This window comes from Otolemur garnettii, unplaced genomic scaffold (genome assembly GCF_000181295.1).
Source record: "Otolemur garnettii isolate 467f Iridium unplaced genomic scaffold, OtoGar3 scaffold00001, whole genome shotgun sequence".
NCBI lineage: Eukaryota > Metazoa > Chordata > Mammalia > Primates > Galagidae > Otolemur > Otolemur garnettii.
The window spans coordinates 41395372-41419198 of record NW_003852396.1 but is presented as its reverse complement, the minus strand read 5'-3'; the positions used below and the strand labels follow the sequence as shown (position 1 = coordinate 41419198).

General features: G+C 42.8%; 1 protein-coding gene across 6 annotated transcripts in view; it reads right to left on the bottom strand.

The window, feature by feature from the left end:
- The window catches only part of LOC100954750 (F-actin-monooxygenase MICAL2), a 226707-nt gene that overhangs the window by 11544 nt on the left and 191336 nt on the right, over positions 1 to 23827 (bottom strand). For all 6 annotated transcript variants that reach the window (XM_023516167.1, XM_023516250.1, XM_023516270.1 and 3 more), the window contains 3 exons: positions 19126 to 19241; positions 14329 to 14421; positions 11561 to 11654 (listed from right to left, as the gene is read on the bottom strand). In XM_023516167.1, coding sequence (XP_023371935.1) covers positions 11561 to 11654; positions 14329 to 14421; positions 19126 to 19241 — 303 coding nt within the window. The remainder of the gene's footprint in view (positions 1 to 11560; positions 11655 to 14328; positions 14422 to 19125; positions 19242 to 23827) is intronic.

The window sequence follows — 23827 nt, the reverse complement described above, 5'->3', positions numbered from 1 at the left end:
TATTTGTTTTTCTATCCTGTGGGCGTGTCATTGTTTATATACTGGTTTCATATTAGTATTGAGTACATTGCATATTTGTTTTTCCATTCTTGTGAGACTTTACTGAGAAGATGTGTTTCCGCTCCATCCAGGTAAACACAAAAGATGTCAAGTTTCCATCTTTTTACGTATGACCCAGTTTGTCAATCCATTCACGGGTTGATGGGCATTTGGTTGCTTCCACAACTTAGCAATTGTGAACTGAGCTGCAATAAACATTCTAGTGCAAATGTCTTTGTGGTAAAATGGTTTTTGGTTACAGTTTACATTTTAGTCTTTTCTTCAGTAGTCAAAAGCACGTTAGAGGATCTTTGGACATGGAATCAGGTTTCTATAGAATCTGTCTTCCCAAGGTGCTGTGGGACTGGGACTGTGCCCTTGCTCCTAACTCCAACCATGCACCAAGACATTCCTCTACAATTTCCACCAATTCTCTGCCACCCATTCCTTCCTTGTGGGCCCTGAGGAAGGTGTACTGTGTACACCCTCACTGTGTGTGCGGGAGCAGGGAGTGAAAGAGGCATGGGCTTCGAGGCCACTCAGACTTGGCCTTGCCACTTAAAAATGTGTGACACTGGCCGAGTAACCTCATGTCTCTTGGCTTTGGTCTCCTCCTACGGAGGATAGTAGTCCCTACCTCATAAATTGGTTAGGGAATCCAATGAGATAATGCATGTAAAATGCTTAGCAATGTGCTCGTCACAGAGTAAGGATTCAGTAAACGGAACCATTGTTATTACTGTATGATCGTCTCGTAGAGTAGGTTCTGTAGTCCCACATGGATTATTTTCTATTCACCTTTAAAACTCAGCCAGAGTGTAACCCCTGACTTGATTATATATGGCTAAACTTTATCTTATAATTTAGTTGAGATTAACAAAAATTCTTAAATAACTTTTTTGGGGTGGGACCTCTTGTAAACAAAAAGCAGGTGAGGGTGTGTGGCTCACCAGCACTTCTTGGGAAGACTGGAGTACCCAGTGCCTATGCAGATGGTTTGCTTAACCTTACCTCCACTTGGTTCCACGGCTGCAATTGTGATGCGGCTAAAAAAGAGTGGCTGCAAGGCAAGCTGCCTCTGGCTGTGAGTAGAATGGCACAACTATCGGCCATTTACTCTCACCCTTTGCTTGGGTCCACTGTCAACTGGTTACTTCTTTGCTCTTGCATCCTTACAGCATGCTTTTTCCTAGACAAAATGAAGTATTCTACTTGCTAAGGTGAAATAATCAAAACAGTAAGAGAGCAGTAAGAGAGCCTTAGACAAGACATTAGTAAGTATTCTACTTGCTAAGGTGAAATAATCAAAACCCAAGACAATACAACAACTTTTTATTAATAGGGTCATTTACATTTACCCACTTGTGCCCAAATGCTTTGCATTTTTGACTCCACAGTCAAGTTCAAACTATCAAGCCTGCTAAGTCTTAGTCCTGGCTTGCCTTAGGGTGACTGGCATGTGATGGTCAAGGACTTTTTTTCTGAATGAATAATAACAGAGAACAAGTGAACTATCTATTCTTTAAAGTCATACTTTTTAAAAAAACATTTTCTTTTGTAGGTAATACTGAATACTTCTCTGATTGTGTATTGGTGTGCGGTTTCTCCCAAGTTGAGTCTTGTTTTGCTGTCGGATTCTTAACTAATCCTTTAGATGTGATTTTCCACCTCCTTAGAATCTATGAGAAGTCCTGATTTGATGTTTAGTTCAATTTTTAAAATGTATTCTTCATCTTCACTGATGATCTGGCAGTAAGAGAGCCTTAGAGAAAGCAGAACGGGACCACTCAGGAGCCCTGCTCAGGGCACATCCCCCAGGGTGACTGGGGGTCAGCTCCTGACTTTTGTTCTCTGGCCTCTGGTCAGCTCCAGCTCTGGGGTGGGTCCACAGTCCTGTTTCATTGAAGTTTCTATCAGCCTTTGCTACTCAGAGCTCTGGGTACATTTCCTTCAAAATAGGCCCTTTCCACAGGATGATGATAACCCAGAAAGCCACGCTGTGAATCTGGCCTGACTCAGTCCTGATGAACCCAGGGTGCTAGAGGCTAGCTCATGAGTCCATTCTGGGGGCAAGAGGTTGCAGCTGAAAAAACTAAAATTCTAGCCCTTTCTTTTAAACAGTTTTGTTGTATTTTTAACTACATATCTATTTATGATAAACAAAAAATTAGTTTTTCTTACCTTTTAGCTTTATTAAAATGATATCATCCGGTACACCCTTCTGCAATTCGTTTGTTTTAAATTTAAAACAACAGTGCAAAATGCACCTGTGTTGCTCACTGATTTTCACTGCTGTACGTATAAGATTCCATTCCATGCTGCTACCACAAAACTCCATCTTCCGGGGAAGGGATATCTGTGTGTTTTTGGAGTTCTGCTCCTATGAGTGATGCTGTTATAAACACTCTTTATGTGTCTTCTGTTTCATGTGAAGTTTGTTGGGAAAAACATGTAGAAATAAATTCTTGAATTGTAAGGCATGTAAATGTCCAGCTTTATAGCATAAAGTCCAATCGTTTTCTAAAGGGTGTCAATTTACACTCCCACTAACATTGAATGAGAATGTCTCTTATTCCTGACTCCTTGCCAAATACTTAGTAACATCCGATTTTTCAAATTTTGACTATTTAGTAGTTTAAAATAGTTTTTTATTGTAGCCTGAATTTATATTTTCCTAATTGCTAATGAGATATCTTTCCTATATGTCGATTGGCTGTTTAGTATTCTTCTTCTGCGAAATGCACATTTATATAATTTGCCTACATTTATATTGGGGCGTCTGTCCAATTCTTGTTGACGTTCACAGTTTGGGAATATTCTGGAATACTAATTCTTTTTCAGTGATTTTTTTTGCAAATGCAGTTGGTTTTCTGCATCAAAGGGCTCTGAATCCTCAACTTCAACTGACCATAGATAAAAAATATTTAGGGGCTTGGCGCCTATAGCTCAACCGGCTAAGGCGCCCGCCACGTACACCTAAGGTGGTGGGTTCGAACCCCCAGCCCGGACCCGCCAAACAACAATGACGGCTGCAACCAAAAAATAGCCGGGCGTTGTGGCGGGCGCCTGTGGTCCCAGCTACTTGGGAGGCAGAGGCAGGAGACTCGCTTGAGCCCAGGAGTTGGAGGTTGCTGTGAGCTGTAATGCCACGGCACTCTACCCAGGGGGACAGCTTGAGGCTCTGTCTCAAAAAAAAAAAAAAAAAAAAAAAAAAATATTTAGGAATAAAAAAAGCAGGGTTGTGTCTGTGCTGAGCATGTACAGACTTATTTCTTGTCATTATTCCCTATTATTACAACTATTTTCACAGCATTTACATGGTCTTAGATATTATAAGTAATCTAGAGATTATTTAAAGTACATGGAAAGATGTGCATGGGTTATACACAAAGACTGTACCATTTTACATCAGGGACTCCAGCATCTGAGGATTTTGGTCCCTCACAGGTAACGAGGGATGACTACATTGTCCAAACTAGTGGCTTTTCTTTTCATTTCCTTTATGGTGTCTATCGATTACCAACTCGAGGTCAGAAAAGAGTCTTAACTTCTCAAGTTCCACTTTTCACATTAAAGTCTTTAATCTTTACGGAATTGATTTGTTGATATGGTATAAAGTAAGACTCAATTTCATTTTTTTTCCCTGTATGGAAAATCTATAGGCTGAGAATTACTTATTTCCTGTGATCTGCAATGCTATTGCTGGTTTATATCAAGTTTTCATATAGATGAGATTATGTTCTGGTCCATTGGTGACATATAGTCAAGCATTTAAATTGGTTCCATAAAAGTGATGCACATTTTGGGGGCTAGATTTACTCCTAGGTATCTTCCTAGGATCCCAAACATCCTGGTTTTGATGTTAAGTAGTAGTATAAGTAGTATCGTTGTTATTTCTTTTTCTAGGTGCTTGATGCTGAGTTATAGCAATGCAATTCATTTTCATGGTTTGATCTTACGTCCAGTCACCATATGGAAGGCAGCCTTATTACTGATTTTAAAAGAAATGTTCTTACTCAACAGTGATGTTATTGCAGGGTTTGGGGCACTATCCTTCAGATTAAGAAAGTCCTATCCTTTTCTACTGCTATTTTTTGCTAATAAAATCTCAAATGGGTGTTGAATTTCGTCAACGGGTTTTTCTTCTTTTATATAAGGTTTCCCTCTGTAAATTTTCCATATGGTAGCTGTTAAATCACACTTAGATTGCCAAAATTTAAGATTGCTGGAATCCAGTGTTCATTATATTGTTTTATCTTTTTGAGTCTTTGCCATGCCCCTCCATCCCTTCCTTGTTTTCTACCTTATTTTTAAAAATCAATTTAAGAGCATTGTCTTGAGACTCGTATCAGTCATTCGCCTTCAGGCGAGGCCACAGACTTTCTACAGAGTGGCCAGCAAAGCTAGAACAGGGTGGATACATAATAAATGGATTTATTTGTTTATTTCAAATTTCAACATATTGGGGGGGGTGGGTACGAATGTTTTTGTTCCAAGCTTTGAGTCAGGACTGTAAATGTGCCCACCCACTGAATAATGCTCACTGAGCTCCTTCGGTGGGTTTTTGCTCCTCCCTTTCCCATTCCCCACTTGATTTCCACGGACTTTTCCTTTCCTCTGTGCACTGACACGCCCAACTGTTAGTTTCAATTTATTAGAGAGTGCGTGTGGTGTTTATTTTTTTATGCCTTGGATAACAGTCTCCAATTCCTTCCAAATTGCTGTAAGGCGTTAATCCATTCTTTCTTATGGCTGAGTAGTACTCCATGGTATACACACACTATATTTTGCTAATCCTCTCGTGAATTGATGGACACTTGAGTTGATTCCAGATCTGTGTAATTATGAATTGTGCTGCAGTAAACATGTGACTGCAGGTATCTTTTTGATAAAATGACTCCTTTTCCTTTGGGTAGATACCCAGTAGTGGGATTACGGGATTGAATGGTGGGTCTACCTTTAGTTCTTTGTGAAATCTCCATACTGTCTTCCACGGGGTTGTACTAATTTGCTGTCATCCCGCCGACAGCATACAGGCGTTCCTTTCTCCCTGCATCCATCCCAGCATCTATTGTTTTTTTGACTTTTAAATAAAAGCTATAAGGTGATATCTCATTGTGGTTTCAATCTGCGTTTCCCTGCTGATTAGTGATGGTGAGCATTTTTTTATATGTTTATTAGCCATTTGTCTGTCTTCCTTCAGAAAACTTGCGTGTCTTTTGCCCACTTTTTAATGGACTGTTTGTTGTTGTTGTTGTTTTTTGCTGATTCATTTAAGTTCTTTGTAGATTCTGAACATTGGCCCTTTATTGGATATGTAGACTGTGAACTTTCTCTCCAGTTCCGTATATGTTGTCTATTTGCTCTGTCAATTATTTCCTTAGCTGTGCGATAAATGGACTATTGATATTCGTTGAATGAGGCGATCTTCTTCTACAGACTGTGAGCATCCTTACATATCTTTGCTGAGTGTACCAAACTATGAATGGCCCACCTATCCTCTAACTCTGAGTCGTTCCTGTAACTAGTCCATCAGATGATTTGAGAAGTCAGGAAACCACAGTGGGGCCACTGCACATTGGGAAAGGGGGACTGGCTCATTCACAGCTTGCTATACAAGCTGCTGGTTGCTTTGCCCTGGCCTCCTTAGCTCTGGGACAACCCACTGCATCCACAGGGGCCATCTAGGTCTATCACATCACACATCATGGACTTGGGAGCAGGCAGCCACACCACCACACTGATGCTCCTGCTGTTTGCTGTGCTGTAAGTCCTAAACTCCCTTGCTCTGATGCACTGAATTTCCTTGTTTACTTTCAGCACCTATAGAGTTGTGGCAAACTAACCCAAATTCCTTGCCTACGTAATGATCAACTTTGGAGTTTTGTTACTCCCAGCCATTCACTATAGGGTTGGAATTCTTTCTGACAATATCCCATTCGATTATGCGATACAATAATGTTATCTGTGTTTATGTGTTTATGGCCACCCACATCCAGACATACTCCTCTAGGATCATGGAAGGATCTCAGCCCTTCCCCTGCTCTGCTGACTTCAGGACACACAGGAACGAGCCGCGGACAAGGACAAATAAGAGGGTGTGGCCTGGAACTCACTGCCTTTCCATACATGAACGGATAGTTATAAAAGGTTACCTAAAGGATATCCATTCCCAAATGATGGTGGACTGCAAGTGAAGCATACCTTAGAACCCATGGTCTGTTAAACTGCTTTTATTGAATTATTGGATTTTAGGTGGAGTTGCCAATACGAGTCTATGTCTAGATCCTTCTATGGACCAAGCATGCTAAACTCACATATTACACATGTTTATAGAAACCAGCTTGAATCTCTTCCAGGGAGTAGAGCTAGAAATGAATGTGAAAGAGCCGACAAACAGGTAGAACGTGAGAAGTCGGGGACCACCTGCTATGTTTTATAATGATCAGAATATAAAAGAGAAGGAATTAATATTTTTGAACATATATATACCATACCCTTTTTTTAGGTGCTTTACTAACATATTTCATTTAATCCCTTCATTATCATTATTATGAGGTTGGTATTATTGTATTAGTCCCATTTTACAGCTGAGAAAATTTGGTAGAGGTAAATAGTTGTATAATGAGACTACTCGGATTTAAGCTCAGGAGTGTCCTCTGTCCAGGATAATGGTACATCGTCCATGAAATTGTTATTCCTCGGTCTCTCAGCAGTAGTCAAGACAAAACCCACAGAGTGTGAGCCAAACTACTTCCCTCCTCCTGGCCAGGTGTGCCCTGGCGTTTCTCATCATAACGTGTACTCCTGCTGCCACCTGCTGGCAGCCTCATGAGTGCTGATTTTTCTTGATAAATCCTTCAATCTTTATCAAACCGTTCGGCACCAGAAAAAAAAAAAAAGGCAAGAAGCTCCATGCAGACAATCAACTGGAAAATCTTCCCAAAAGTTGGTAAAGTGTTATGGGAATGATAATCCTCCTCATCTACCTTCCTTGGGGATAAATTCTCTATCCTTTGAAGCTGCTGTCCATTTTCATCAAATTTTATCTGTTTCTAAAGGTATTGAAAGAAAGCACAGATTCTGTGATTCAGACCATTCACATTTCAATGGTGGTCTCTGGCTAAATTGGAGTATTCCACGGCCCTAGTTTATATCACTGATCACCACTTTGGCAACTAACAACCCATCAGGTAACAAACAGGGTCTGGACCAAGAAGAGTCTAATTGGCTGGCAAAGTGAGGCCTGGCCTCCTCCCGGAGGATGGGGGTGCCCAGGGAAGCGCACCGTCGCCTGTCCTGTCCTTCACCTGGGCAGCCAGGACCACAAGGAACTCCATGCCCTTCTTCAAGGACATCACACGTACACACACCCTGTAAAACATGCTTATCTCTCATCTGGAATGGATTGTAATTATAGATTTCTGTTTTTCTTTGTTACCCTTTCCTTGACAAAACGGGGAACCCGGGGGTGGGAGAGCTTATTTCTGACTGCTGGGAAAAAAGAAAGCAGTAATTGTTGTCACAGCAATGAGGAGCTCATCAAAGCCTCATTTTGCTCATCAGCCATCACTGCCCCTCCTCTCCGTCCTGCACCCCCGCATGTTCCTCTAATTCAATGCCCGCCTAATGAATAACTCCTAGAACAAAAGACCCTTTCAGGCTGCCTACATAATTATCAGAGGAGCCTTGCATAACTGTCGCAGACGACTCATGTTTTCAGGCCTGTCTCTAAATTTGGTTATTCACAACCTTTATAGCTCAATATTATTGTCTAACTGTGATCATTTTCTAATTATCCTAATAATACCTATTAAATATTTCCCATTAAGTCACTTGCACTGGAGCAGCACAGGCCAGCTCAAATACAACTTAACCTAATAAGCATCGGTCATTCATTAAGCAACAGGGCAATCTCTTAAAGAGACTGAATAGAATATTAAACCACAAGGGAATATTGTTATGGCATAAATGTTATTACGAGTTAGAGTGTATTAATTCCGATGGCTAGTTTGCAAATCTTCCATGGGGGGTTCCTTTGAGGCCACTCTCCATGACTTGACTCTGGTGGTCTCCAGCCCCTGGCTGAGCTGCATCTGTCACCCACACAAGGAAAGGCCATGAACTTAACAGGGTAATTAAATTACCAAGGGTAAAGGGAATGAGTAGAATCTATCTTCTAGATGGCTTGGCACACCTGTGAGAACAGTACAAAGCGGTCGGGTTTCTTTAGCTACAACTCAAAGCAGCCCTTTCTTTTCTTTTCTTTTCTCCTTCCTTCCTTCCTTCCTTCTTTCCTACCTTCCTTCCTTCCTTTCTTTTTTTACATCTGGAGGATGAGGGAGATTTTTAAAAAATGCTTTAAAAATCTAACTTCTAGGCTCGACGCCTATAGCTCAACCGGCTAAGGCGCCAGCCACGTACACCTAAGGTGGCAGGTTCGAATCCCCAGCCCGGACCCGCCAAACAACAATGACGGCTGCAACCAAAAAATAGCCGGGCGTTGTGGCGGGCGCCTGTGGTCCCAGCTACTTGGGAGGCGGAGGCAGGAGACTCGCTTGAGCCCAGGAGCTGGAGGTTGCTGTGAGCTGTAATGCCACGGCACTCTGCCCAGGGGGACAGCTTGAGGCTCTGTCTCAAAAAAAAAAAAAAAAAAAAAATCTAACTTCTATAAATTGCAAGCGGTAAAGATTAGAGAAACATTGCTTTAAAAGCGTCTATGTGTAGACATTTCATGTTTTGTAAAATAACATAAGGTAGTGTTTACTGAATGCCTGCAGGGCAACAGATGTTCTGGCAGGCACTTTGCCCACCCACACCCCTAATTCTCAAAATGACTGGGTAACATGGGGATTATTATCCCCATTTTTCAGGTAAGGCATCTAGGTCCAGAGAGGTGAAGCGATTTCCCCAGGACTATACAGCCTACATGGAGTGGAATAGAACGTGAACACAGGCCACCAGGTTGGCAATGCGTTGCTAATGGCAAACCGAGACATGCCCTAGCTTTTCTGCTTCATCCTTGCCTTTTCTAATGCTCTCCACTGAAATCGGCACATTCCTAAAGACAAGTACCAGAGCCTTCTTGATTGGGACAATGACCAAACACCAGACCAGGGCAGTTCATTCTACTGAAAGTCCCAACAGCAGCTGCTGAGACAGGCAGTGACTCTCCCTCCAGGCAGCAAGTCACATTTTTGTAATAAAGGCTACCTCTGATGAGCAAATTTGGGTTATCTTTCCAAGGAAATTCACAGTGCATTTTCGGATTTTTTTTTTTTTTAAGGGAACAAACATCGATTAATCATCGATTCCATGTCAGATACTAGGCTAGGGGGTTTCACATCAATTGTTTTAACTAATCCTCTCTACAAATACAAGAAACAGGTGTGATCATCACGCCCAATTTACAAACAAGGAAACTTAGGCACAGAGGGGGTAAAGTCTGACTTCAAAGTTTCCCAGATGTCTAGTGATAAATTAACCATACAGTGGAAGAAGCTGCAACTGCAGGGCCCCTCGCTAAGACATGCCCTTGAAAGACTCGGGGCACAACCCTCACATTTCTGCATGACCTTCTCTGAGCTTAGACCTCAGACAATCCAGGTCTGCCCCTGCCAGTTTCATCACTCTCAAAGGACAAGGTTTTTGAAAGAATTGAAAATCTGGCAGGGTGTGGTAGCTCATGCCTATAATCCAGCACTCTGGGAAGCTGAGGCAGGAGGACTGCATGAGCTCAAGAAGTCAAGACTAGCCTGAGCAAGAGTGAGACTCCATCTCTCCTAAAAATAGAAAAACTAGCGGGGCATTATGGCAGGTGCCTGTGGTTCCAGCGACTCAGGAGGCTGAGGCAGGAGAATCACTTGAGCCCAGGAGTTTGAGGTTGCTGTGAGCTATGATGCCACAGCACTCTATCCTGGGCAATAGAGTGAGACTCTTTAAAAAAAAAAAAAAAAAAGGAAGAAAGAATTGAAAATCCTAACCTTTCAGGGCCAGACGCAGTGTCTCACACCTATAATCCCAGCACTTGGAAGGCCAAGGTGGGTGGATTGCCTGAACTCACAAGGTCAAGACAAGCCTGAGCCAGAGTGAGACCCCATCTCTAAAAGTAGCTGGGTGTTGTGGCAGGCCCCTGTAGTCCCAGCTACTCAGGAGACTGAAGCCAGAGAATGGCTTACCCCCAACAGTTTGAGGTTGCTTTGAGTTGTGATGGCACAGCACTCTACCAAGGGCAACAAAGTGAAACTCTGTCTCAAAAAAAAAAAGAAAAGAAAAGAAAAGAAAATCCTAAACTTTCACTTGTTAAATAACAAGTAACCAGTTGTTTCCATTATTGTGCACAGAGCTATGAGTTTTCAGTGCTTGGTTTCCTATATTTCATGTCTCAAATATAAAAGGCTGAAGACATTGCACCATAAAACTAAAGGGACAATACCTCCAACAAACTCCAAAAGCCTTGCCCATTCATCAGCTATGAATTGACTCCCAGAGAGTTTCCAAAAAATATAGATTTTGTCAAGCCTTTTCTTATCTGAAAACCCTTTGCTGGCTCCTCATTGGTTAAGATAGTTCAGGTCTTTTCACGTTTGGCCTTTGCAGAGCTGTTCTTCTGCCAGAATCATCTTACCTTATGGGTTAACTCTTGGCCCTCTGGTTTCGATCTTATGCATCACCCTTCCAGGAAGCCTCACCTGAGGGGTCCCCCGCCTCCCTGCCCCGCCCTAGGTCTCAGCCTGGAGCCCTTGGGTGCTTTTCACATTGTACTCTAACGTTCGTATCACAACTGTCACAACTTGTCACACTGTATTGTGGTTTATCTATTTAGATATCTGTATCTGTCAATGGACAGTAAACTTCTCAAGGCAGAAACTGCATTGTACTAATTGTTATAGACTCGGCATCTTGATGTCCAACACATAGCAGGTCCTCCCTGGATGAGTTCTGTTGGAATCTAAGAATCTGAAGTGATCAGTGGAACAGTCACCATTTAGTCCTTTACCCTGGGCCAGTGCTAGCTTATGCATCATATATAATTTCTTCCTTAATCCTTATATCAACCCTACAAGGGAGAACACCACAATCATTGCCATTTTAGATGAGAGACTGAATGTTTACAAAGGTTTATAACACAACTGGCCCAAGGTCATAGGAAAGGAAAAAATCAGGACTTTGACTTCAGCTTGGGGCTTTGAATCACTACCAATGTTACTTGAACACCCAAATATTTCCTCTGAATTTATCTTAACCCCCAAATTGCAAAGAACATTCACGCTAGCCAGAAGAGAGGCGAGCGGACCAGAAACCCAGTTTGTTACCAGGCCCACAGGCTGATGGACGCCCCTGGAATTTCAGACTGGCTCACCAGTTTGATGTTTAAAGCCTGCAGTGATGGTGCATTTAGCAGCACATATTGAGTTGACAGATGGACAGGGGTGACAAGGTCTTACTGTGTGGCCCAGATGGTCAGCCCAGCACCATCCTCAGCCCATGCCCCCTGCTCGAGCTCTGCGGGGTGCCGTACCTGCTTCTCCTCGCAATGCCTTCTCCAGCTGCACGCCCTGGATCTCGGACGCCCTCTGTTGTTCTTCCACCTCCTCCAGCTGCCTCTGGATGGCCTGCAACATCAGGGTCACACGTCACATGGGGGCCCTCCATGTGCAGGAGCAGATCTGCTCCTGTCCAGCAGGAAAAGGCCTATCCCCTCGTGACAGTTAACTGTGCAAGGACCCCAGGATTCCCAGAGGACTAGATTCGACATTCCCCTTCTTTAGGATGAAACACAGAGCAAGGAATCTGTGTGCATGTACAACCTGCCCCCAAGGAGATGTTAAAACATCCCTCTGACAAGGCCAATATAGGGATGTCCTCTAACACAGAGCCGTCTTCATGACTTTGGGACTTATCTTCAGAGCCCACAGCCTCTGACTATGGTCACGGGAATAATGACCTTGGCTGCAGCCACCCTACCCTGAGTACACTGGGGGCTCCAGGGGTAAACACAGAGTATGCTTATATTCTATTTTCCTAAGAACCACCAGCCAAGAAGTTGGTCTGATTAGAAGACGTGGGCCAACTCTTGGGGCTTGGCTTTCCTTTTCTAGATTGTCCTGCTCTCCTCCATGGCTACAAATTGCCCCTATTCTTTCCTTGTACCACACGTTCCTTCGTTATATAATAGAAGTGGACTATGACTCTGATACTGGCAGGTCATTAGGATAAGACACGAGATGTTCAACGCATCAGGGGACAACCTCAAGCTCTCTGTAGACTCACTCCAGGTACCTCGTGAGGGTTGGGCTCATGACTTGGTTTGCATTCACATACTTACTTCCCCACTAGCTATGACTCTCGTATAAACCCAGGAAGGAAAGTTAGGGGAAAGCCTTTTCTACATACATTTTATTCACGCCAATCATCTCTGCTTTGAAACATGCTACTGAATGTCACATCCCTTGGCCAAAGAGAATTTGCAGCTAGTAGAGCAGGTGCATTACAGGCACAGAATGCCTGTGCTCCTCTTCTGCCTACTCTAACCCTGTCTCACTCCCCTGCCTCCTTAACCCCACGTCCCACGTTCCTAGCGGAGGCCCTTCAAACCTGGGAAAGAGCCAGTCAGGGGTGGAGTCTGCCTCTTCTTGTCCCAGCTATGAGTATTTAACCCCAAACATAAACTCTGCACCATAGATGAGAATGCTCTTTAAAACAACTTGTAATTTTATGCTCTTGTCCTCTCTTGTCTCTCTTTTCAAGACAATGATATCTTTATAAATCCATCTCTTGCTGACTCAGTGTAGGGTTGCTAACTGCAAAACAGTTAAATGACTTTATCACTCACTACTATGCACTACAGCTATAGGGTCATTACAGAGTGAATTGTGCTCCCTCCCCACCAAATTCATACAATGAAGTCCTAATCTACAGTGTGAGTGCATTTGGAGATAGGGCCTTTAAGGAGGTAATTATGGTTAAATTAGGTCATTAGGGTAGGGTCCTAATCTGATAGGGCCATGTCCTTAAAAGCAGAGAGAGAGAGAGATACCAGAGATATTTCTGTCTCCCCACTTACTCAACACAGCGGAGGCCATGTGAGGACACAGCAAGAAGGTAGCTGTCCACAAGCCAGGAAGAGCGGTCTCACCAGACACCAACCCAATGGCACCTTGATCCTGGAGTCTCCAGAATGTGAGGAAACTAAATTTCTGCCATTCAAGTCACCTGTCGGTGGCATTTGTTATGGCAGCCCAAGCAGCCTAGTACAGTGGTCATTCTTTATGAACAAAGGATAAAAGGCTCACAGAGTAAAAAGGGCTGGTGGTGCCAACAGGGGAGAATTCAAAGGGCCACTGTGATTCATCTCTCGTTACCACCTACTCTTTGCAGTGAAAATATAAGAAAAAGAAATTGCACAGTTTGCCAATCAATATCATAAACTTGTCTTGTTTTTAGAAGAAAAAGTTGAAATGTTTTAAGGAAATCTATTTTAGAAGTTGCAAGTGGATGGGGATTTATAGGAAATTTCCTCCTCCACTACATGAAAAAGTGACTCCTGAATCCACCACTAGGAAGGGAAAAGGAGGTTGGATTAAATGATTTCATTCTTGTCAGGAATCACCTTGAGGACCCCTTAAGGGACAGATGACAGGAATAAGTGGAGGGATTTATAAAGGTGCATTGGACTAAGCACGCTCATTCTAAGTCCTAAGCCCAACTGTCCTTCAAGACCAAGTTCAGGGTTCTCAGGAGAGAATACCTGGACTTCCTGTTTCACTTTGCCTGTCTGTGACAGAGGAAGGCCGGTCAACTTGGGCAGAATTGTTGGACGTAAGCAATCAGGCGAGGAAATCTATGTTGGAATACTGGATACTTGTAATTTCAACTAACTTTGAAATGGAGACACCCCTTAACAGTTGTCAGTTTATCAAAGACACAGTCAAGGAGACAGTGGAAGGTTTATGTCCTCACAGAGGATAAAAATTAAGGTCACTGTGGCAGTGAGGGTCAGGATGATTCCCAAGGCCTTGCTCTGGCCTCTGTCCTAGCTTCACTTTGCAGATGGGGAGGTGGCTAAGAATAGCCAGCTCAGCCCCTGGGCTCTCCAGGTCCCAGCCCCACCAGGGATTGAGTCATGGCCATTGGTATGGTTGGCCACAAACCTGGTCCCTCAGATAAGAGAGCCTGACCTTACTCCAACTTGTCCCCTTGTTATAATGCAGACTCTCACAGCCCTCTTCCATCCAGATCTCCAGGACCCCAGACAGGACCAGGCCTGCTCATTTCCCGTTTCCTGACCTGAGCCTTATAGAGTCTTTTCAATTCTTCTTGCTTAACCAATTGCTTCGTTGCTTTTTCCAGCTTCCGTCGTCTCCTCAGTGTCTTCTTTTCCTATAAAAACCAGTGGAGAAGGAAAAAACGTCTCAGAAAAATGTGGTTGGAATTCATAAAATATTACCCTAACCTTCTGTCCTCACCAACAATGGCTCCTAACCACTGCTTAGCTGCTAGGATAATGACATCCAGGAGGACTTTCTGCAGTGATGGGAATGACTGCTATCTTTGCTATTTAAAATATGGAAGGCGCCAGCCACATGTGGCTGTTGGACACTTAAAATGAAGTGAGCATAAGGAACAAATTTTAAAATTTTACTAGATTTTAACGAATTGAAGTAGCCACATGTTGCTACAGGTACCAGATTGGGAAGTTGGTATGTGTGTATATATATGTGTGTGTGCGTGTGTGTGTATAGAGGTGTGTGTATAGGAGGTCTATAAATAGGAGTTGCTTTATAGCATGTGAACTAGATTTAGTTGAGAGAAGGAATCATAACAACAATTATCCTTTACATTGGTGCTACCATACAGCCCAAGGGTGAGGAGCCTGGGGGACACAGGCAGGCAGGCAGACAGACACACACACACTCTCTCACTCCACGAAAACCAGTTAATAACTTTAAACAGGACTCAGGTTGAGTTTCCAGTGCCTAATGAAACTTGGTACTAGAGCTGCAGTTCTCAACCCACAGGAACGGTATTAAAGGACTGCAGCATTAGGAAGGTTGAGAACCACTGTACTAGAGGAATGGGTCTAAATATTAATAATTCAAACCAAAGTGTTTCTTGGCCTGAGATCATTCTCCTTCCCTACTTCACTTTGCTTATACAGATTCACTGGGTTTTGTGTGTTCTTGGACTTGTTTTAAATAATGCAATATTGATGCATGTAAAATAGATGTCTGTGCTCCATGTCTATAGCTCAGCAGCTAGGGCACTGGCCATATACACCAGGGCCGGCAGGTTCAAAGCCGGTCCAGGCCTGCTAAACAACAATGACGACTACAACAAAAAAACAGTTAGGTGTTGTGGTGGGCACCTGTAGTCCCAGCTACTTGGGAGGCTGAGGCAAGAGACTCGCTTAAGCCCAAGAGTTTGAGGTTGCTGTGAGCTGTGACGCCATAGCACTCTACCAAGGGGTAACACAGTGAGACTCTGTCTCAAAAAAAAAAAAAATAGATGTCTGGATTTTAATGGTGCCACTTCCTGGTTTTAAGCACCAGAAAAAGGAAAAGTGAGGGTGTGGCCAATTCTACACATTGGAAAGTTCAGGACACAATTCTGCTCAGGAAAACAGTGGAGAGGAATGTGTGAGCCCAGGAGCTGGGCAGAGCTGGCCTCAGGGCCCAGCTGGGCATTTCAGAGTCCTCTTCAGGTGGTGAGGCTGTGATGGCTACCTTTCAGGCATACAACAAGGACTAAATGAGATGACACAGGCTAAGTTCTTTGCAGACACTTGAACAGATATGAGGTCCTCAATAAACAGCATGATTTTTATTATTACTAGTATGTCTACTGTACTATACTGTTCTATTATAAATTAGCATGATTATAAGTTTTTACTAAAAGCCATTATTTTTAATCCAGGTGCAAGTAGGTATAATCTATGTATATACGCACATCCTGTATATACAAAGTAAATGTTCCAGCTGGGCTAGTTTTACTCTCGACTTGCCTTCTCTGAGTTCATGTTCTCACATTAACATTCTACATATTACATATATAACATTCTACATATTAGTACGCTAGAGGTTTCTATTTAATGCTGGCAGAAACAAATGTGGAATTTAAAAATTATTGTAGCTAGCCTGGTGCCTGGGCATTCAATAACTATGGTTGAACTGAATCAAATGTTTATAAAGCCCTAGTGGGGAGTAGAGAACTAACAGGTCTGACCCTTGATATTTCCAGAGCAATCTGGGTCCAAAAACAAAGGTCAGAGATTAGACCCTGAAAGCACCTGTGTTCCAGGGCTTTCTGAATCCTTATCATTTTGTCCTTCATCCTATGGAGATAAATGGAGAAACTATCCCTCTCCTTAAGAAAACGTCCAGGCATTAGGACCTCTACAGATTAATGGTGAAAACATTAGTCTCAAGCATCAAGCTCTGTTTTCTAGAGTTCTCCTTAGGATTTAGAATCCTAAAGATCTTCATCCTTGAAAGAAATTTCGGTTCTCAAAACTCAGCTTATTTCACATCTTATTACCTCTGTTACTGGGGATGACATCCAGATTGGCTGTCAATCACTCTGAATGGATATTCTAAGCTTTTCGCACAGGAGACTCCTCCATTAGGCAGCTCAGACTTTGCTGGATGGTTAGGGTCAGGGGAGACGGTGGGTATCAGTGGTAGCTGTCATCCAGAGATTGTCTAACTCAGCCTATGTGGAGAGTCCGTTCATTCATTTACTATCTCCAGCTTCCATCATGCTAACCTCCACAATCAACCCTACTGTTTATTGAGTGCTATGTGTCGGTCGCTGTACCAATCACTTCACATGTATCATCTCATTTAGTCCTCAAATTGCACTTAATTTTATAGATAAGCAAACCAAAACTCAGGGAAGTAAGTGACTTGCCCAAGATGATGCAATTAGTCATGGGTTGGGCCAGGCACGAAGCACAGGTAGCCGAGCCTCGTACCCACATTTCATCTGGTTTATGCGGCTTCTCCTCATGCTAGAAACTGTTCAGGCACAACAAGGACCTTTGACAGTGGATCCCACAGAGACGTCAACGTTTCCCCCAAATGAAGACCACTTCATACGATGCCAAGGGAGGGTGCCTCGACAGCTTCATGCCGTCTCAGAGCTGCTCAGCAGCTGTCAGGCTCCACTATTTGATCAAGAGTCAGCAAAACAGAACCTGGAGGAGAAAAGTCATCTCTTGCCTTTTATTAAAAAGATGTTGGCATGGCAAACGAGAGTGCTTTAACAGAGACTCGTACGGTCTTCCAACATGCCAGGCACAGCGCTTACATCCTCAACGGTGGTAAAGGGGCTAGGGGCTGAGGAAGGAAAGACACAAGGGAGGAAGAGGCAGAAACTACTGAGTCAAGGACAGACTGCTATGTCTCTCCCGGGACGGGTCTCCCAGATCCAGGTGTCAGGGTGGGAGGAGAGGCACTGGTGGGAGGGGTGAGGCACAGGGAGCAGGCAGAGAAGAGGAGGTTTGTCTCCACCTTCCTGTGCAAAGGTTCATTTCAGGGGCTCTGTGCCACCTGGCTTGGGATATACACACCTGCATGGGACAGAGAGACAAAGAAAGCAGAGGACAAAACCCTCCCCTCCCTCCTTCAGTGTGAGCCCCCAAGAAGTTGTATAGGGAATTAAATCCTCTTGCCAGCTTCCCTTCCTGCAGTGCTGGCCACATCAGAAGCCAGGTGAAGCAGGCAGGCTTTACCACCTGGCAAGCCTAAGTAATGACTGGCTCCGCGCTGGGCCAGAAGGACAAGGAGCTGTTTGTGAGGGTGGGCCTTGACACCGCAGTCCTGCTGTTTTGATGTGTTTGGGCAATGCTATTCATTTATTCTCATGCTATTCATTTATGAGAATCAAAGATGACTGACGCTGAAATCTCAGTCTCATTTGAATGCAGAATTAACTCAGAGTCTCTCAAGGGGGTGAGGGGCCAGTAAGAAAACCCCGTAACCAGAATTCATTTGTGTTGAGTACTAAATTAATCAGAGATGCCCACAGTTAGAAATGAGAAATCCTTATATGTTCCTCCACTCCTCACTCCTCTTTCTCTGTTCTCTCTCTCTCTCTCTCTCTCTCACACACACACACACACACATCCCAGACCCCTCCTTCTTTGCTCACAGCTGGGCCATGGGGAGTTGGAACCCCTGAGTTACTTGAGATGATGCCAAAGCTACTAACACCAGATATGGAAAAGTTGAGTCCAAGTAAATAAATTTGGTTCTCCTCTTCCCTCCCCAGATCCTCACTGCTCCAAAAAATAAACACTACCAGTGCAGTGAACCACTTCTCTGTCCACCCGGGAAGCATTTCAGGGCCAACCATTCAGTCCCATCCGCCCTCCACTGTCCCAGTGAAAAAGCTCCAGCCCTCGTGGGTAAAGAACACCACAGAGGGCTCTGGTGTTGGGACGCTCATTGGTGTGAATGAGATACACAGACACATTTGCAGACCTCTAACGGTGCTTGTGTGTTCTTTCTATGGGTAGAGAATTGTTTAAACAGTTCTCCAGAAACGTTAATGCTCACAAAGCAAAGGGACAGGCGTCTCCCAGCCAGCACACGGCTTCTCCCTCCCACAGTAGGGATCCTTGGAGTGCCACGTCTAGATGCAACGGCATGGTTCATTTCATATATCTGATTAGAATAAACATAACATCGTCCATGCAATCTGCTTCTAGTACCTCTTAAATGAAGCTGTGCTTCCCCCAGGGAAATATGCATCTGCTTGTTGTAATATTTTCGATGGTTTGCTTGTTGGACTACATATTAAACCCACTTTAAGAGCTGTAGTCACCAAATGGTTCCAAGGAAAGATGCCTGTTTTCTTTTTTTTTCTCCCCAATTTGGGTCCCTGAGAAAGACGAGCTTCTAAAAGTTGTTATTTTAAGGAGATAATTTTCAGCCTGCTCCAGGTAAAAAGAGCACGCTGTCCAATGCCATGGAACACAATGCACCTAAGAAGCCCCCGCAGCTGGAGCCCACATGGGGTCTGAATTCTGGATGGTAAACGGCCCCCACCAGCCAAGGCGGTCTGCGGTTGGCCAAACGTTGTTACCTTTGACTGGGTGGAAAGCTCGAGATCGAATTCTTCATCTGCAGAGGAGGAGCTGGTTGAAGAAGCAAAAGAGGCCGCCTCTGTTCCTTGTGCTCTGACGGGGAGGTGTGTGAAGCCTGAAATGCAAACAGAAAAACTCACGGACCTGCTGGCTTCATTTCCTGCTTCATGAACCAAAGCTCCTCTTCGTCTTTCCCTGCGTACCCTCATCCCCTTCCTCCCCATTCCCCACTCCCTGCACCTGCCGTGGCAGGAGAAGGCGATACCTAAGGGCAACTGAAAATTTGGCCTTCCACGTTAATTACATTTCTGGGTCCCTGCCAAGAGCTTTACAGCTCTCTTTTCACATTAAAACACACACACACACACACACACACACACAAGGTATTATGCAGAAATCAATTAATTCCTTAAACACCATTTATATGGTGTCTTCCTCAGAACGCATTCAGAAAGGAAATCTATTATTAAAAATGCACGTCTGAAGTTAGCTGAGTTACCTAAATGCCTGTGTAAGGTTCATTCTGCAGAGTAATTGAATGCAAAAAAAGTTGGAGCCAGCTCTTAAACAAATCGCCCTTCTGCGGCTCACAGCATCTGGCACCCATTTTTACTACATGACATCTGCTCAGTGTAAAAGAGCTGGCGTCAGAATGTCTGGTCATAGAAAAAAAAAATCCCAAATGTAATCAGAAGCAAAAGGACTCTAAGCCTAAGGTTTTATCACATAGTCTCATGCAACATAAATATTTCATTAATTATGGCTAAACAAATGCCATTTTTATTTTCCCAACTTGAAGATATTATCACATCATTGAAGTGATGCTTCGAATGCCAAGAAAGGCAGCTTAAGATAGAGATGGCTCAACAATGCAGGGCCCATGGGAGAGTTGAAGAGGAGGAGACATGCCAACCTCTGGCTAGAGGCAGCAAAGTGTCCATGTTAACTGGCTGGGTACCATGTGTGATAAGATCTTCCAGGTGCCACAGGAGGCTTTCATTCTTTGCAGCAAGAACATCTGCCCTTAGACATCAACTAGAGTTAATGATTAATATCTGGATTAGCTTACTCTGGATAGAACCAGCTAAGACTCCATGATAGGAAATTTACCAATCTTAATCTGCCATGGCAGCTTGTACATAGGGAGAAAGTAGAAGAAATTCCAAGTCAACTAACATTCTTTGCAACCTGCCTTCTCCTCCCCATAATTTTCAACTATTCACCCCAGTGGGAGGGGCCAAGTTCTACAAAATAAGGGTACTTTCAGGCCCCAGGAGCACATTCACATATGCTGTTATTTAAGGCAAAATAATCCAAAACATCTATATAATAACACAGTTTCTCTGGGGAGGGAGTTCACTGTTTTCCACTTTAGTTTGCCAGATGGGAAAGCTCAGGTAAAGATAGAATCAGAGAGCAGAAGAATAATGGGAGGAACACTGTTAAGGGTGAGCTGAGATTGTTTCCAGTTCCAGCCACTAACTTACCACTGAGTAATTTAGTCACTGAGTCACTTCTTAGTGTGTGAACTTGAGGAACTAATTTTACCTCCCTGAGTTTGTCAGGATCATGATCTCTACCTTGCAGAATTATTGTGGAGAAGTAAAGATAATCAGTATAAAGCATCTAACACGGTGCCTGGTACATTGGAGGTGCTTAAGTAAATGGTGTTGTGAGCAGCAGCACCAGCAACTACTTCATCATCATCATCACTGATCCAGATCAATAATACTGCAATATTAGTAATACTGCCTAATTCACCTTTATGGTAAAGTATAAACCTAAACCTGAAACTTTTTCTAACTGTCAAAAAATAAATGTTGCCATTGCATTTCATTTTGAAGAAAATGCTTTTAAATATAATGTATTTCTTAAACCTGTGGCAAAAAAGAATTTATGTAGTTGCCTCTGAGTCTCTTGTTCGATACTCTCTCCATCATAGTACTAACCATTCTAGGAGCTCACCTTTTCTTTGCAAAGTTTTAGAAACTTTGCAGCATTGTTCTACTCTGGCTATTGAGTCTGGAATTCATCTACCACCCTAAAGCTCTGGAAATCATGACAAAATATATAAAACTGGACAACAGACAGTACAGAATTGTGATAAAGGCAAGAACAGAAGCAGATAAAGGAAGCTTTATAATCACAATAGCTTTCTTCCTAGAAGCCCTTTCCAGACCACAGCATAGGTAAGAACAGTCTAAACAAAGCATAATAAACACATTAAGTTCAAAAGATAGATCAAAGTTTGGGAAGCTGAGCCAGCTGGATTGTATGGGTGAAAGTACTGGAGAGGAGGGTGCTTTGCAAGGAAGAATTTCAGAAATAAGCATGGAAGTCCCCTTGAATCTATTGATTAATAGAAAGCTATAGATGTATAGAGAGAAATTTCATAATGTTGAGCAAATAACTGCTGGGAAGTTGTAGGCAAAACAACCTCTAAAGCTTTCATAGGGCTGAGAGATGTTCAAGTTCTACCTAGCTAGGGAAGAACATCTGAGGCATTAGTACAGATGACAGAAGAATCAGTGGGAATATACTGTCCCTTGAGTTTACCTTATTGTCCCTCAAGATTTTTATAGATTTACCTGAACAAAGCTTAAAAGAAAACCTTGATAGAGGCTTGGCGCCTGTGGCTCAAGTTGCTAAGGCTCAAGCGGCTAGGGCGCCAGCCACATACACCTGAGCTGACGAGTTCGAATCCAGCCTGGGCCTGCCAAACAACAATGATGGCTGTAACCAAAAAAAAAAAAAGAAACAAAATAGCTGGGCACTGTGGTGGGTGCCTATAGTCCCAGCTATTTGGGAGGCAGAGGCAGGAGAATCACGTAAGCCCAGGAGTTGGAGGTTGCCATGAGCTGTGATGCCACGACACTCTACCCAGGGCAATAGCTTGAAGCTCTGTCTCAAAAAAAAAAAATTAAAAAAAAAAAAACCTTGAAAGAAACAAAGTAATGTGAAGTTACTTTACTGTCAGCCAAGTATTCTTTACTGCCTATTTAACATTCTTTAAATAAAGATCTAGACAATCTAGAATGTAATATTCATGAAACTTAGCAATTGGTAAACAATTACTAGATATGCAGGGTGGACATAAAGTTTGTGTGCGATTTACTATATTAAACTATTTTAAATTGGACATAAACTTTATGTCCACCTTCTGTAAGAAAGTAGGACAATTTTGATAATCAAGAGAAAAATCAGTCAATAAAAGCAGACCCAGAAATGACAGATATGATGGAATGAGCACACAAAGATTTTTTTTTTTTTTTTTTTTTGAGACAGAGCCTCAAGCTGTCCCCCTGGGCAGAGTGCCGTGGCATTACAGCTCACAGCAACCTCCAACTCCTGGGCTCAAGCGAGTCTCCTGCCTCTGCCTCCCAAGTAGCTGGGACCACAGGCGCCCGCCACAACGCCCGGCTATTTTTTGGTTGCAGCTGCCATTGTTGTTTGGCGGGTCCGGGCTGGGGATTCGAACCCGCCACCTTAGGTGTACGTGGCTGGCGCCTTAGCCGGTTGAGCTATAGGCGCCGAGCCAGCACACAAAGATTTTTAAATAACTAATAAGAATGTGTTCAAGAATTTAAAAAGAAGTCCACCCAAAAACTGTTGGAATGAATAAACAAATTCAGTAAGGTACAGGCTACAAAATTAGCATACAAAATTAGTAACATCTCTATACATTAACAGCTAACTACCTGAAAAAGAAATCAAGAAAACAACCCCATATACAAAACTAACCCCCCCCCCCAAAAAAAACCTTAGGAATAAATTTAACTAAGGAGGTGAAAGACCTTTATACAGAAAACTATAAAACATTTATGAAAGGAATTGAGATAAATGGAAATAAATAATAGAAAGATATAAAAAGATATCCCATGTTCATGGATTGGGAGAATTAAAATTGTTAAAATGTTCATATTACCCAAAACAATCTATAGATTTGATATAATCCCTATCAAAATTCCAAAGACATTTTTCCACAGAAATAGAAAAAAAAAACCCCAAATTCCTATGGAACCACAGAAGACCCCAAATAGCCAAAGCAATCATGATCAAAAAGAATAAAGCTGAAGGTATCACCCAGCCTTACTTCAAAATATGCTACAAAGCTATAATAATAAAAACAGCATGGTGCTGGCATAAAAACAGACATATAGATCAGTGGAACAAAAAGGAGAACAAAGAAATAAATCTATGCATTTATGGCCAACTGATTTTTGACAAAAATGTCAAGAACATAGTTGTGAAAGGACAATATCTTCAATAAAAGGTACTGGGAAAACTGGATATCCACATGCAGAAGAAAGAAATTAGATCCTTATCTCATACCTTATACAAAAATCATTCAAAATGGATTAAAGAATTAAATATGATGGGACTTTGTAAAGTTTCTGGAAGAAAGTTCCATGACATTGGTCTGAGGCTGGGCAATAATTTCTTGGATAGGATCCCTAAAGCACAGGTAATAAAAGCAAAAATAGACAAATGAAATTACATCAAGCCAAAAAGCTTGTGTCCAGTGAAGGAAACAATCAACAGAGTGATAATAACCTACAGGATAGGAGAAAATATTTGTAAATCATATCACATAAGGGGTTAATATCCACAATATATAAAGGAGTCAAACAACTCAATAGCAAGAAAACAAACGACCCAGTTAAAAAATGGGAAAGGACCACTTTAAGATATCATCTAACC